Source organism: Tursiops truncatus, chromosome 10 (assembly GCF_011762595.2).
Source record: "Tursiops truncatus isolate mTurTru1 chromosome 10, mTurTru1.mat.Y, whole genome shotgun sequence".
NCBI classification, from domain to species: Eukaryota; Metazoa; Chordata; class Mammalia; order Artiodactyla; family Delphinidae; genus Tursiops; species Tursiops truncatus.
Window position 1 is genome coordinate 32403815 of NC_047043.1, and position 14293 is coordinate 32418107.

The following is a 14293-nucleotide window of genomic DNA, read 5'->3' on the forward strand; positions in this document are numbered from 1 at the left end:
GACATTAATACTGTTGTCCCTGTCACTTGTTGTGTACCTGATACCTATGATGAGAAGGAAACCACCAAAACGTTAACAGGCTCATCTCTGAGTCATGGGATCACCAGTGATTTTTTATTTTTTATAAAGATTTCTTTTTATCTATTTGTTTGTTTATTTAGGCTGCTCTGGGTCTTAGTTGCAGCACACAGAATTTTCATTGCGGCATGTGGACTCTTAGTTGCGGCAGCACGCATGTGGGATCTAGTTCCCCTGACAAGGGATTGAACCTGGGCCCCCTGCATTGGGAGTGTGGAGTCTTACCCACTGGACCACCAGGGAAGTCTCACGAGTGATTTTTTTAAAAATTAATTAATTATTTATTTATTGGCTGTGTTGGTTCTTCCTTGCTGCCTGTGGGCTTTTCTCTAGTTGCAGCGAGCAGGGGCTACTCTTCGTTGCGGTTCACGGGCTTCTCACCGCGGTGGCCTCTCCTGTTGCAGAGCACGGACTCCAGGCGCACAGGCCTCAGTAGTTGCAGCACATGGGCTCAGTAGTTGTGGCTCACGGGCTTTGTTGCTCCGTGGCATGTGGAATCTTCCCGGACCAGGGCTCGAACCCGTGTCCCCTGCATTGGCAGGCGGATTCTTAACCACTGCACCACCAAGGAAGCCCTCACCAGTGATTTTTTAATCTTTGCTTTAAAAAAAAATCTGTATTTTAAAAAATTGTTTATTATGAACATATGTTGCTCACATAACCAGAGGATAGTTATTTTTGAAAAAAGAATCAAATGGGACTGTTTTACTTCTCTTCTACCTAAAGTGATCAATTTTTGGTGCATTGTGGGGGGAGGGGAGGGCTTGGATCTGCCTACTTTGATCAAGTTTTCCAGAACATGTTTTTTTTGGGGGGGGGTGGTTGGCTTGGGGGCGGGAGGGCTCCTCCACTGAACTTGCTTGGGGCCCAGGCTGGAATCTGTGTCATTGAAGAGTCCTCTCAGGCCCAGGGTTTGAAACGAAGAGGTCAAGGAGGAGATGGCAGCTCATCTTTCCATCTCTCCCTATTTACATCCTCCTTATTCTTTATGTGTGAGCACAAAAGCCAGCTCCTCTGTGAAGCCTTCTGAATCTCTGCAGAATTCGTCTTTCCTGCCTCAGCACACTAACGTCTTGCTTACGTGTTATATTAGTTTTCTGTGTCACATAACAAACTACCACAAAATCAGCAGCTTCAAAATATGTACATTTATTACCTCATAGTTCCTGGGGACCAGGAGTCCAAGCCTGGCTCAACGGGGTCCTCTGTCCAGGATCTCACAAGGCTGGAATCAAGGTGTTGTCTGGGCTATGTTTTCATCTGAAGGCTTGACTGGGGAAGAATCCACTCCCACCTCATTCGGGTCATTGGTGGAATTCATTCCCTGTAGCTCTAGGACTGAGGGCCCTGGCTTCCTGCTAGATATTGTCTGGAGGGCACTCTCGGGTCCTAGAGGCTGCCTAAAGTTTCTAGAAGCTGCCCACATTTCCTTGTTACATGGGCTCCTCAACACAGATGCTTATTTTGTCAAGCCAGCGAGGGGAATCTCCCTCTAATCTGCTAAAATGGAATTTTATATGATGGAACCTAATCAAGGGAGTGACACCCATCAGCTTTGCCATATTCTGTAGAGTAGAAGCAAGTCACAGAGGGAGGGGATTGTACAAAGGCAGGACCAACAGGAGGTGGAGATCATGGGACATCACCTTAGAGTCTATGACAGTCACACTTCTACGATAACATAGACACAACACTCATTTCTTTCTGGAATTATAAGCAGCTGTTTATTGCCAGCCTGCCCTCAAGAATCCAGCAAGTTCCCCGGGTAGAGACGACTGTCTTACTCATTTCTCAAAACCTCCCAGCACCTAGTACCACGGATTCCACATGGTTGTGTGCTGGTTGTTCGGTTTGCCCCTCCCCACTCCTTCTCCACCTTTCTGGGTCTGCGCTGAGCGCCAGGAGGCTGACCCCCGTGGACTGGATCACCTGGGCTCCCCAGCCCTCTGGCTTCAGTCTGGATTCGCCCATTGAGAAGTACTGGAAGGAGACTGGAGGATGGAAAGAGACAGAAGCTGGTGTCTGTTCTCCTCCCTCCCTGCTGGGTCACAGTTTGGGCCCCAGTTGTCTTCTTTGACCTTCAGCTACAGCTCCTGCCAGAAGGTCTCCAAGCTCCTGTGACAAAACCCCCTCCCTCTACCCCTCAGGCTTAGGGGTAAGAAGGGCCTTCCTCTGTGCCACCCCCTGGGCATACCCCCAGTCCCTTAACCGTGCCCGCTTCTCTGCGAATAGTCCCCTCATTAAACTCTCCCCAGTTACCTTTTTGAGATAACATTTGACTGACAGGCTTGAGCTCAATAAAACATGACTGAATGAATGAATGTATGCATGATTAAAGAAAGGATTACAGAGAGCTAACGTAGGATGGAGCTATTAGGTGTAAGACACCATGCTAAGCTCGATGAATAAGCTCATGGCAGCCCTGTGGGGTGGGTGTTGTTATTTCCACGGGAGACGAGAGAAATTAGAGGCAGAAAAATCACATTCTGAGGTTCACAAACATTTTAAGTGGTGGTACCAAAGTTTTTCCTCCTCCTCATCTTGCTTTTAGCCTAAGTTTTTAAATCTCTGGGGAAAGCCTGACTGGAGCTAGAGGCCCCTGTAAGCGCCTCAGGCCAGCACCTTCCCCTGTGGCCCCTCTGCTTGAGCAATCCCATCAACAGGGAGCTCACTCCCGTCGGGTGTGGGGCGCCATTCCGGACTCCAGCCCAGGATGGGAATGGAATCCCTCGGCTTCCCAACCCCAGAGCTCGGTGGCTTTAGTAGTCCTGCTCTCCATCCTTCCCCCAGAGACATGCAGGATTGGGATCCACAGCGAGGCATCCAGGAAGAGGTGAATACACACGAGGGGCACAGGGGGGCGGAGCGGACAGCTCATGCGGTGGCCCCGTGAGAGAGGTCTGTGGCCTCCCCTGGCTGCTCTGTCCGCAGGACTCCTTCCTGGGACGGATGCCATACCAGAGTCAGAGGATCCACCGGGCTGAACGATGCCAAGGAGAGGAGGCAGGTGGGGCAGGGGCACAGAGGCAGAAGCGGTGCCCAGAAGGGATGGGAGGGGTGGCAAACCCCTCCAAGGCTGCCCGTCTGCCCACTAGCCACCTCCACAGAAACACAACAGAGCCCTGAGCACAGGTTCTTGGCCCCCTGGGACTATTCCGCCCAGACCGACCTGGGACACTGGGCCGGCTTCTCTGAAGGTTCCCGGGAAGCGTCCATGGAGGCTGCTCTACCAAGGTGAACCTCAAGGCGGCGACCTTCTCCAGGAGAGAGGAGGAGGAGTCAGCTGGGGGAGTGAAGATGCTGGCCCCGCCCCCGCCCAGCGAGGCTGTCGGGTCTGGGAGGGCAGAGGTGATTCTTGTTCATCTTTGTAGCCCAAGGACCCAGCCCGCACTAGGTGTTCACCCAGTGTCTGTTGGATGATTGATAGGAGGTATAACTTTTGGTTGTATGTAGACTGAAAACTTGCATGTTATCTCTGCCTCTTTTCAAAAGCGCCCTGAAATGGCAATACATTTCTAAAAGCTATCAAAAGAAATCCACAGAGACCAAGAAAAAGAAGACAGTAGATGAGAGGGTCTAATAAAATTTTGGACAAGAGAAGGCAGACAGACAAGTGGTGTCTTACCAGAGTGCGCAAAGGTGAAAGCCGAGTGCTGTCCAAGGGCAGGAGGGCGTGGAGGCTGGCACAGACACAAAGCCTGTTTCTGCCGCAGGGCTCCGCGGGCTCCGCGAGGTGGGCGCAGAAGGTACCCTGGGGGCTGGGGTGCAGGACAGGTGCGGGGGAAATAGGAGGTCGGTGGGAAGCTTGTGTCAGGAGCAACTGGCTTCCCGGATGCCTTCCTCAAGGCAGCGGAACTGACATCTCCAAGCGTCTATCTCCTGACCCTGGTGGAAGATTATTCTGGAGTTTTGAACTGGAGAGGCCCTAGCCTCTATGTCCAGCTCAGGAAGAGAGAAGAGCCGCTCTGGAAACCGGGACGTTAAGGGAAAGTCTGTTGATGAAAAGTGAGACCCCCCCCCCCCGCCCCCCCGCAAGCTCCTTCTCACACTGGTTCCTTGAATGACAACCAGGCAGGAGAGACTTGGCACAGATGTCAAATGGCCTGCTTCCAGCCTAGGATCACCAGACATTGGAGGAAAGCTTCTACCTTGAAAGACAGCCTACCTCGAACACACAGAAGAAACTGGATTCTTCGCTGTTAGGCGATATTTAGGAGGCCCTCTCGCCCTTTCTCTCCACTTACCATCTTCTTTTTAAGAAGGGTATCCAGGGAAGCCTGGCCAAGCACTGGCTGCTGGTCTGGGTCCTCAGCATCCTGTCCCTTCACCCCACACCAGCCCCAGCCTCTTGTGCTCTAGAAGGATGCTCCACTGAATACGCCACGCTGTCTAGAAGGAGATGTGAATCCTAGAAATGAAACCAGTTGGATTCACCCAGTGGTGAATTTAACCACTGACTCTCTGGAAAAAAAGAAACCCCAGTTTATAGGTGTTTGCTGGTTTCCGTGGTGTAAACACTTCCACCACGGCTGATTTCAAGCTACCAGCAGGAAGTCACTGGTTGAGGAGTTGGGAGATGTCCACAGTCAGCTGTCACAGGCTGGTCTGAGCTGGTGCCAGCAGGCCATCGGATCCAGGCCTGGGTGGCAGTGACCAGAGCTCAGTCAGGCCATGAGTCAAGTGCCCTCTGGCTTCATCCCCCTTCTCCATGAACCATGGCCCATGAGCCTACCTCACCTCAGAGTCAGTTCTGCTGGACCAGAGGTGAGACTTGAGATGGGAAATCCATCCCTCGCCAACAAACTACAAGTCAGAAGAGGCGGTTTTATGTAAAACTAGGGCTGGAGAGGAGGCCCCCTGGAGACCGGGTTTGCTCCCTACAGGACTTCCCCATTCTCCAGGGGCTGCTCCAACCCCCTGTCATGGTCAGTTGATGTATCTCTTTCTTGTTGTTGGATGGCTTGCCAAGCCTGGGCCACGGGGAGGGCGTGGCCAGTATGGACTTTGCTTGGGACTCAGGCTCTGGAGGGGAGTTGGGGTTACTCTTGGGGTGAGGTGATGAGAATCAAGTCTTTCCAAGTCTTCAGGCACCTCTGGACATAACATTGCTTACGATACCCCTGTGGCCTCAGTCTACCCACCCACGGCCACCCATTCAGATGCCAGGGAAAGGCAGGACAAACTTTAATTGCTGCTGAGAAGTGAGACCTCCTTTGCCATTGTTGACAGTGGGCAGGGCACAGCCGTCCTAGCCCAGACACTTTCTGCTCCTCCAGGAGGGAGCAGCCCTTCCCCTCTGCGACCCGGGATCATGGGGGTGAGGGTGCAGGGTAGGGGGCTTCTGACTGGCACAGGTCTACGAGCGCCACAAGACCGGGTTGGCAGGAGGCACGTCGAAGCGCTTGCGGGTGTGGTCGGTGTCCCGGCGGTACGGGGAGCCGCAGGTAGGCTTCTGCAAGGTGTAGAAGGGGTTCAGGGTGTTGGAGTACTGGGAGGTGTAGAAATTGAACCTGAGCTTGTTCGGGTTCTGCCCCCTGGGGTCCACCACCACCGGCACATAGGCCTCCGCCAGAGTCTGTTCATGGTCCTGCTTCCACGACCTGGACAGGGGACAGCGTGGAGCCTTCACCTTTTTGCCTGATGGCATCTTCGGCCCATGGCTGAGTACTGAGGGTTTCTGTGAGTCCTGGGAGGAAGGAAAGAAGGGGAGAGCTGGAGCATCGGACACTGGGACTTTGACCGCGAGGGCCAGAGGCAGGAGGGAGGGGACAGGGGCACTGGTCAGAAGCCCACAGAGCCGCCCTGGAGCTCTGCTGGCCCTGGAGCCAGACACCTCCAGGTAGGGAAAGGCCTTCAAGGTCCACTGACCTGACCCTGCTTCTACAGACCTCAGTTTGCTTCTTAAAGACATAGGCCAGCTCAGAGGCTGGGAACCTGGGAGTTATTCCTCAAACCGCCCCCAGCCCCTGCCCCTTCCCCCTGCATCCAGTCATTTTTTGTTTTTTTTTTTTTTTGGCTACACCGCCAGGCTTGCAGGATCTTAGGTCCCCAACCAGGGATTGAACCAACCACTAGGCCACCAGGGAACTCCTTTCCCATGCATCCAGTCTGTCCATCAATGTCCCCCACATCCTCCTCTCCCTGTCCTCTGCCACCGCTCTATCAGGCATCCATCCCCTCTCCCACAGGGTTACTCCAGCTTTCTACCAAGGCTTCTGCTTCCTCATCTCTTGCCTTTTCAGCCTGCACTTCACACTCACACCGAATTAATCTTTCTATATTAATGGCCAGAACGTATGGCTTGTCCTCAAAGCATCTTTTGCTCTCTGCTGCCCAGAAAATAAAAGCCAAGGCCCCCACCCTGGAAGGCAAGACCTGTAAGGACAGGGCTCCCCCAATCCTGTATTCAGTCACGGTCTGCCTGTGACTTCCTGGTCACATCTGGTCCTTCCAGGCGTCATGTCTTAGCTCAGGCTGTCCCCCCAGACTAGTGTGCCCTCACTCCCACCCATCAGGGAAACTCTCTCCTGTTCAGCCCTGAGCCCCTTAAAAAGCAGTGCTCTCTTACCCTTACCCTTGACATAGCAGCCTCTAAAATCCTATTCCTTCTCGTACTCCAGGCCAAGGCATTGAGTGAGCACTCGATAACTATTGGTTCAACATAATTGGATTCCAGTAAGAGGTTGCTGGCCTTCCCAGCAGCCAGCCAGCCCATTCTATTCCAGAACACCTCTCATTGTTACAGAGTGTGTCTCCTACCCAACAATGCCTGCTCTGCTTAACCACTCTCGGTTGAGTGGGTATGGAGGTCCACCCTCCTAGGAGGGCCCCATGGCCACCTTTATCACATGGTACTGACATTTATTGGCTCCTCTGTCCACCACACACCTTGGCCATCCTGTGACCGAATCGTCGTACTTACCTTTGAACTCCCCACACGATCTCCCAGCTACTGGATACCCTTCACTAGGGATCTTCATAGCCGTGACGGTCCAACCCAAAGGATGAGACGCCTGAGTGTCAGGTGGCTCTGTCCCACTCCCCCAGGCTACAAATCTCAGGGGAACCCATCTTCTCTCTGCTGAGGCCCCAGGGAACTGGGAGGGAATCCCTAGCTGCAGAGCTACTAGAAGCTGAACCCCTGCCTTCTTACAAAAGAAACCCCCTATACCCAAGTCATAATGTACATTCTTTCGCATTTAATTTACAAACTACTTGCCCAACTCAAACTTGCCCAGGGCTTTTCTCCAAGGCAGTCTCTGCTCCCATAATTTCCTACCCAGCAGTATACATGCCCTCAGCTTTGCACTTCCAAATTCTCCCTATCCTTCCAAGCCAGCAGCCCTCATGACACCTCCTCCAGGAAGCCTCAGATGCTGCAGTCTCTGCTCCCGTCTCACCCTCCTCTGTGCCGTCAGGCCCTCCTCTTGGGATGTGGTCCTTTGCTGGGCTGGGACTAGGGTGAGGCAAGGGTGCACATTTTAAGGAGGTACTCACACTCAGACTCGTGCAAGGGCACGGTGGGTGTTTCCTTACAATATTTCGCGCCCTAGGTGCCGTGCTTGCCTCATCTTAATCCCAAATTGTGGTCCTTCCGGGCTCTTGCTAATGTCCCAACAGCCCGTAAACTGCTCCCAGCAGTCAGGACCACATCCTATTCACCTGCGTCCCTGGGGCTTAACCCAGTGCTGGCACAGAGATAAGCTGGAGAGAGGGATGAGTGCACGAGCCATCAGCAGTCTTCCCAGACTCGTCCAGGCTCAGCCTTGGGACGCAGGATTACAAGCAGAGGGGCAAGCACCGGAAATGAGGTATGACAGTGATAATCAACGATCGTTTTTCACCGCCATTTATGAGCACTGCGCCAAGCTCTTTAAGTGACTCCTCACATTAACCCTTTAAGGAAGGTATATTATTAGCCCCATTTGTAATTGAGAAAACTGAAATAAGGAGGTTATTCCCGTGTTTAGGGTCACGTGGCTGGTAAGGAGCCAGGCTGCAGCGGGAACCCAGGCCTGGCTGACCCCAGGGACCACACCCTGTGCTCCACAGCGTGTACTGCCGTATCCACAGCACTGTGGGGCAGGGCCTGCCTATGCATTTCTGTCCTCATTCTGTCACCTTGCTGAGCCCTTGCCAGGGGTGCTGGGCGGCAGGTGAGCAGTCAAGGTGGCCCCTCCCCAGCCCTCAGGCTCACTGGTGAGAGAGGGCAGCCCAGCGCCTCAGTTTGGCAGGGACACTCGGGGTTTTGAATACTGGGTTTTGGTTCTGGGACTGTGGACCCTGCACGGACAGGATGACACACCGCGAATGTGAGGTTTATTCTATGAATTCGCTCTTAGTGCAGCTGAGGATGTGACAGCAGTTGCTCCATCCTTTCGTGCAAAACGATTCCTGAGCTCCTCTTGTGAACCAGGCTCTGGGTGTGGAAGTAACAGAGACACTACACACATGAACACAAATATGAAACCCTGGGCAGCAGGGTTCCCAGGTCTCGGCACCACTGACACTTTGGGCTGGATAAATCTTTGCTGTGGGGCTGTCCTTCAATGAAGTATGTTTAGCATCAGCTCTGGCCTCTTCCCACTAGATGCCAGTAGCCCCCCCTCCCAATTGTGACAGCGAAGAATGTCTCTCCCATTGCCAATGCCTCCTGAGGGCAGTGAGAATCACTGCTATAGAGTCCATGACAATTTCTTTATCCTCAGTGTTGAGGCTGACGGCCTGGCCCTGCAGAATTTTCCTTACCTGGGCCACAGAAGTGGCTTGGGTTTTTTCCATGTTAAGCATGATTCTGGGGACTTCCCTGGTGGCGCAGTGGTTAAGAATTTGCCTGCCAATGCAGGGGACACGGGTTCGAGCCCTGATCCAGGAAGATCCCACATGCCGTGGAGCAACTAAGCCCCTGCGCCACAGCTACTGAGCCTGCATGCTTCAACTACTGAAGCCCGCGCGCCTAGAGCCCATGCTCCGAAACAAGAGAAGCCACCGCAATGAGAACACCGTGCACCGGAACGAAGAGTAGCTCCCACTCGCCACAACTAGAGAAAGCCCACACGCAGCAACAGGACCCAACACAGCACACACACCCCAAAAAAAGCATGATTCTGAGGTTCTGGTCCTCCTGACACCCCCGGGAAGGCTCATCCTGTGGCCACAGAGGTGAAGGAACTGCAGAGGCCCCACCCCCTACCAGCCCCTGCTCCCCAGCAGTCTTGGCCACCTGGACCCTGCACCTGAGGCTCGGGAGCTGGTGTGAGGGGTGACAGAGGCATGTGCTTTCAGAAGAGTTGGTCGGGGGGGATCTTCCTACAGGGGGAAGGGCAACGCTCTTTGCTAACAGGATTGAGAATCTACCAAGTGCTAACCACTGAGCTCTGCAAAAACCCAGAAGAGCCATTTTGAGATGTTACTCCCATATTTCAAATGCAGAAACTGAGGCTCAGAGGAATCTAAACTTTGCCTAAGTTCACACAGTTAGTGAGTGGCGTGTAAGAACCTTGAAGAAGTCGCACGACTAGTGACCAGTTAGTGCAGGAACCGGGATTTGAACCTTCCCCTTCCTCTCTACCCCAGCCCAGGCCCTGGGTCTCCCGTCAGTTATGCCCCAGCTGCTGCTGCTGCCCCTACACTTGGGGCCCTGGTTAGGGGGACCCAGGACCCCCAGGACATCCAGGGACTAGACCCACACAGAAACCGGGGCAGAGGGACAGCCCCAGGGAAGGGGAGAGGGAGGAGGAAGAGAGAAAGGAGGAGGAGGGGGAGTGGAAGAGGAGGTGGAGGGGGAGTGGAAGAGGAGGTGGATGGGGGGAGGAGGGGGGAGGGAGGGGGAGGGGAGGGAGGGGGGGGAGGGGGGAGGGAGGGGAGGGGGGGGAGGAGGAGGCCCAGGCAGTCCCAGCCTTGCCCTGCCCCTTCCGGGGGCCCAGCCAGGCTCCAGGTGACTAAGCTCAGAGGGCTGAGAACACCCCATCCGGCCAGCCCAGGAGGGAGGGTGGGGCCCGACTGCATATTTTGCAGGTTAACATCTGGTTTCATTTAAGCATCTCCTCCCCTCTCAGGAGGTCCTCCCTGTCAAATGCACAGTGTGTGTGTGTGTGTGTGTGTGTGTGTGTGTGTGTGTGTGTGTGTGTGTGTGTGTGTGTGTGTGTGTGTGTGTGTGTGTGTGTCTGCCGACGCAGGGGACACGGGTTCGTGCCCCGGTCCGGGAAGATCCCACATGCCGCAGAGTGGCTGGGCCCGTGAGCCATGGCCGCTGAGCCTGCGCGTCTGGAACCTGTGCTCCGCAACAGGAGAGGCCACAACAGTGAGAGGTCCGCGTACCGCAAAAAAAAAAAAAAAAAAAAAAAAGAAAGTGCCAACAGCATTGGGTGAGGCAGCTGGTGAAGGCTCCCAGGGCACCTGGTACTGCAAATGTGCCTGGCCTTTGAAGTTTGAAGGCTGAGCTCAGGACCGGACTCTGCCCTTACAGGTCAGGCATCCTTGGGCAAGTCGCTGAACCTCTTTGAGTTTTACTTGCCTCATCTGCAAAATGGGGCTAATAAGGCTATCTACTGCACCAGCTTGTGGTGCGGTGGGGGGCGGGGGTGATGAGTCTCGGGAGCTGTAAAAGCAAATGGTAATTATCATCAGCCTCGTCCGGCTCCTACACCGAGGTGTCGACACACTCCCCTGAACCTTTATGAGCACATATTTGCCTGCGGTGGGGACAAGGGGGACTTTGAAGGGAGTCAATGGGAAGGCCTAGCGGGGGTCTCAGCTCCCTCAGGAGGTCCTGTAGCAGGACGGCCTGGAATTTAAATTCCAGCTCCACCACCCACTGGGTACCAGCTCTTCCGCAAATTTTTTTTTTTTTTTTTGGCCACACCGCACAGAGTGCAGGATCTTGGTTCCCCAACCAGGGATCGAACCCGTGCCCACTGCAGTGGAAGCATGGAGTCTTAACCACTGGACCGCCAGGGAATTCCCCCTGTGCCTGTTTTCCCATCTATGAAGTGGGAATAACAAGAGAATCTATCTCATAGGGTTACCGTGAATTAATGAGATATTCTCGGCAAGGTACCTAGACCTCTTCAGCACTCAGTAAACGTTTGCCAGCATTATTACGTGTCACAAGTTTGCCTAGGAGGTGGGGCCGTGCAAACTAACAGTCCAGGAAGCCTCTCGGGGAAGTGAAGGGGCAGGAACCAGAGGAATTGATGGTAGCCCACTCCTGCCTGCCTCCCCCTCCTCCCGGGAGACAATGACAGCTCCACAGTTGGGGAACAAGAGTCAGGCAGTGTCACTGGCACCTAAGCCTTTTGTAAGAGGCCTTTAGCTCCCAGCCTCACAGGTGGGCCTGGCTGGGGCCTTCATGCTCCTTTCTGCCAATCAAACTTCTTGTGACCTTGGGCTGCCCTAATCCAACACTGTGATGTCATCCTACCTGGGACATCCTTGACCAGGGCCTTCCTTGGTGAAGAGATGGAATTTCTGGTGCCCAGGGGCTCCAGAGGTTTTCAGGGACTCTTGAGAGGGTACTGGGATGCCAAGTTAGGGAGAATTATATGGGGCTGGGGGCATTGTGACCCCTCTTTGACAACACAATTCCTTCTATCTTCCTAAGGAGATACAGGGGCAGGGCTGAGGGCTGAAGTTTCAAGGTCTGGATGGGTCTTACAACCTTGATACTGACTCACTCTGCACTTCCTTCTTCCCACAATTCCCAGGACCTTTGAGCTGTGGGTAGTGGGGTGAGTGGAGAGAGGAGGAAAGCATCCTAGTTATTCAGGTGCCTCCAGCAGTCCTAATATTCCTCCAGGAACCCTCATGTTTCTCATGATTTCACAAGAAATCACTGACGGGGAATAAATGTACCCAGCCAACTCTCCATTCCCTTTCTTCCTCTCTTTCTATCTGCCTTCTAAAGTACAGAGATGGGGCTTCCCTGGTGGCGCAGTGGTTGGGAGTCCGCCTGCCGATGCAGGGGACACGGGTTCGTGCCCCGGTCCGGGAAGATCCCACATGCCACGGAGTGGCTGGGCCCATGAGCCATGGCCGCTGAGCCTGTGCGTCCGGAGCCTGTGCTCCACAACGGGAGAGGCCACAACAGTGAGAGGCCCGTGTACCGCAAAAAAACAAAAAAAAAGTACAGAGATGAAGGATGGGTGGATGAATGGATGGATGGATGGATGGATGAATGGATGGATGGATGGATGGATGATGGATGGACACATGAACCCATGGATGGACAGACAAAGGAGTGGGAGAGTGGATGGGCAGGTGGATGGATGTGGGCAGGTGGATAGATGGTGGATGGGCAGACCCTCCTGATTTGAGCCCTGGTCACCTTCTTAGTCTCATCTCTTGTTATCTTTTCCCTTACTCTATGCAGTAGCTACTTTCTTAAACATGCCCTGGGACTTCCCTGGTGGTCCAGTGAGTAAGAGTCTGTGCTCCCAATGCAGGGGGCCCAGGTTCAATCCCTAGTGGAGGAACTAGATCCCACCTGCATGCCGCAACTAAGAGTTCACTTGCCACAACCAGAAGATCCTGCATGGCAACTGAAGATCCCGCATGCCGCAATGAAGATTCCACGTGCCACAACTAAGACCTGGTGCAGCCTAAATAAATGTATATATAAATATATTTTTTAAATGCCCTGCTCTCTCCCCTCTAAGCCTTTGTATTCAATATTTGCTGTTCCCTTTCCTGGACAACTTCAAACAGGGGGTTAGGAGATGAAGGGATGGATGGATAGGTGAGTAGACAGGTGGCTGGGTGGGGTGGCCATGGCTGAGTGGATGGGCAGATGGTCAATGAGTGGATCGATGGTGGGTTGCTGTGGTATAGAGGATGGGATTGCAGGCCCAGGAGCCAGACTTTCTGAGCTTGAATCCTGGCTCTACCATTTCACCAGTTGTGTGACATTGGGCAAGTAATTGACCTCTCTGTACTTCTGTTTGCTCATCTGTAGAATGGTTGGGCTAAAGGTCCCTAACTAATAGAGTTGGGCAGAACACTTAGGACAGTACCTGGCACAGAGTGAACACTCAATAACTATTAGTTTTTATTATGTTTGGGTGGGTAATTGCTTTGAGGGGTAGGCGGCTGAATGGGCTGTCCTCTCCCCATCTTCAAAACCTGACCCCTCCCCACACACACCTCCTTAGGGTCCAGTCTCCCCAACACCAGACTTGGTGGGTGCCTTCCAGGAATGTGTCAGAAATGCAGGAGTGCCCTGGGCTTCTCCCTGGGTCAGTGGGGGAGGAAAGGTGGAGGCCCAGGGTGGCAGAGGCCAAGTAAGCTGGCGACTTCCTGCCCTCAGCCCACTGGCTTGGGCTGGGCCCAGGGCTTGTTTCCTTCCTGGAACTGTGTCAGCACTGACTGTCGGGCATGGGGTAGACTTTGGGACCCACAGGCAGATTGGGGGTTGAGGTGTGGGTGACTTGTGCGCTCTGCTCAGATTGTGAGATCTGAGGTAATGACCATCAGGTGTGAGCCCTGATGGTAATGACCCCTAATTTCTGAGGACGCTGGGAGAGGCCAGGAGCGGAGGCAGGCAGGGAGGAAGGGGGGGAAGAGCAGCCCTGCCAGAGCCTCTGTTCGGGGATCTCCAAGGCTCTGGGCAGATGATATCTTGCTTGGGAGAGGGTGGGAACGAGGGAACGGGAGCTTGGAGCAGGGCCTGCTGCATGGTAGGTGCTGAGTTATATTGTTATTATCATTTCTAAGCCGCAGACAGCATGGAATCAGTCCTGTCTCCTGGAAGCCCACCCTTTCTGACTTCTCTGCCGCACTCCCAGCGTGAGATCATTTTATTCCTCATCAAAATTCCCGGAAGGTGGGCTTCCCTGGTGGCGCAGTGGTTGAGAGTCCGCCTGCCGATGCAGGGAACACGGGTTCGTGCCCCGGTCCGGGAAGATCCCACATGCCGCGGAGCAGCTGGGCCCGTGAGCCATGGCTGCTGAGCCTGCGCGTCCGGAGCCTGTGCTCCGCAATGGGAGAGGCCACAACAGTGAGAGGCCTGTGTACCGCAAAAAAAAGAAAATTCCTGGAAGGTGAGGACTGTGATCTGTACCCCACAGCGCTCAGTGGGTGTTTGGGAAGGATGGGGAGAGCTAGTGAGACTCAGGGCTGACTTGTGGAGCCCAGGAAGATCCAGAGACCACCCCCACCCCTTGCCACACACACACCTCTGCTGTTAAGGTGCAGGCATGTGGCTTTCAGGGTCCTGCTA

General features: G+C 54.0%; 1 protein-coding gene across 4 annotated transcripts; it reads right to left on the bottom strand.

The window, feature by feature from the left end:
- Positions 1 to 1266: 1266 nt before the first annotated feature.
- Positions 1267 to 11596, bottom strand: CIMIP3 (ciliary microtubule inner protein 3). 4 transcript variants are annotated; one of them, XR_012334454.1, is made up of 3 exons: positions 11501 to 11596; positions 5708 to 5764; positions 1267 to 5530 (listed from the first exon to the last, which is right to left on the bottom strand). XR_012334454.1 is itself a non-coding variant. In XM_073810731.1 (2 exons), the coding sequence occupies exons 1-2, from the start codon at positions 6791 to 6793 to the stop codon at positions 5435 to 5437; spliced, it is 477 nt and encodes a 158-aa protein (XP_073666832.1). In that variant the 5' UTR covers positions 6794 to 6937; the 3' UTR covers positions 1285 to 5434. The 4 variants fall into 4 exon arrangements, 3 of the variants coding, with proteins under 3 accessions (XP_073666832.1, XP_073666834.1, XP_073666833.1); XM_073810731.1 differs by lacking the exon at positions 11501 to 11596 and adding an exon at positions 6647 to 6937 and having other exon boundaries at positions 1285 to 5764; XM_073810733.1 differs by having other exon boundaries at positions 1286 to 5764.
- Positions 11597 to 14293: the final 2697 nt, after the last annotated feature.

Bases quoted from the DNA above. Each gene is read 5' to 3' on its own strand.
- CIMIP3 (XM_073810731.1), bottom strand. From the start codon at position 6,793: ATGGGCTGGCTGGCTGCTGGGAAGGCCAGCAACCTCTTACTGGAATCC. The intron at 5,765-6,646 runs GTAAGAGAGCAC...CCTTCCTCCCAG, and splicing joins CTGCTATGTCAAGGGTAAGG to GACTCACAGAAACCCTCAGT.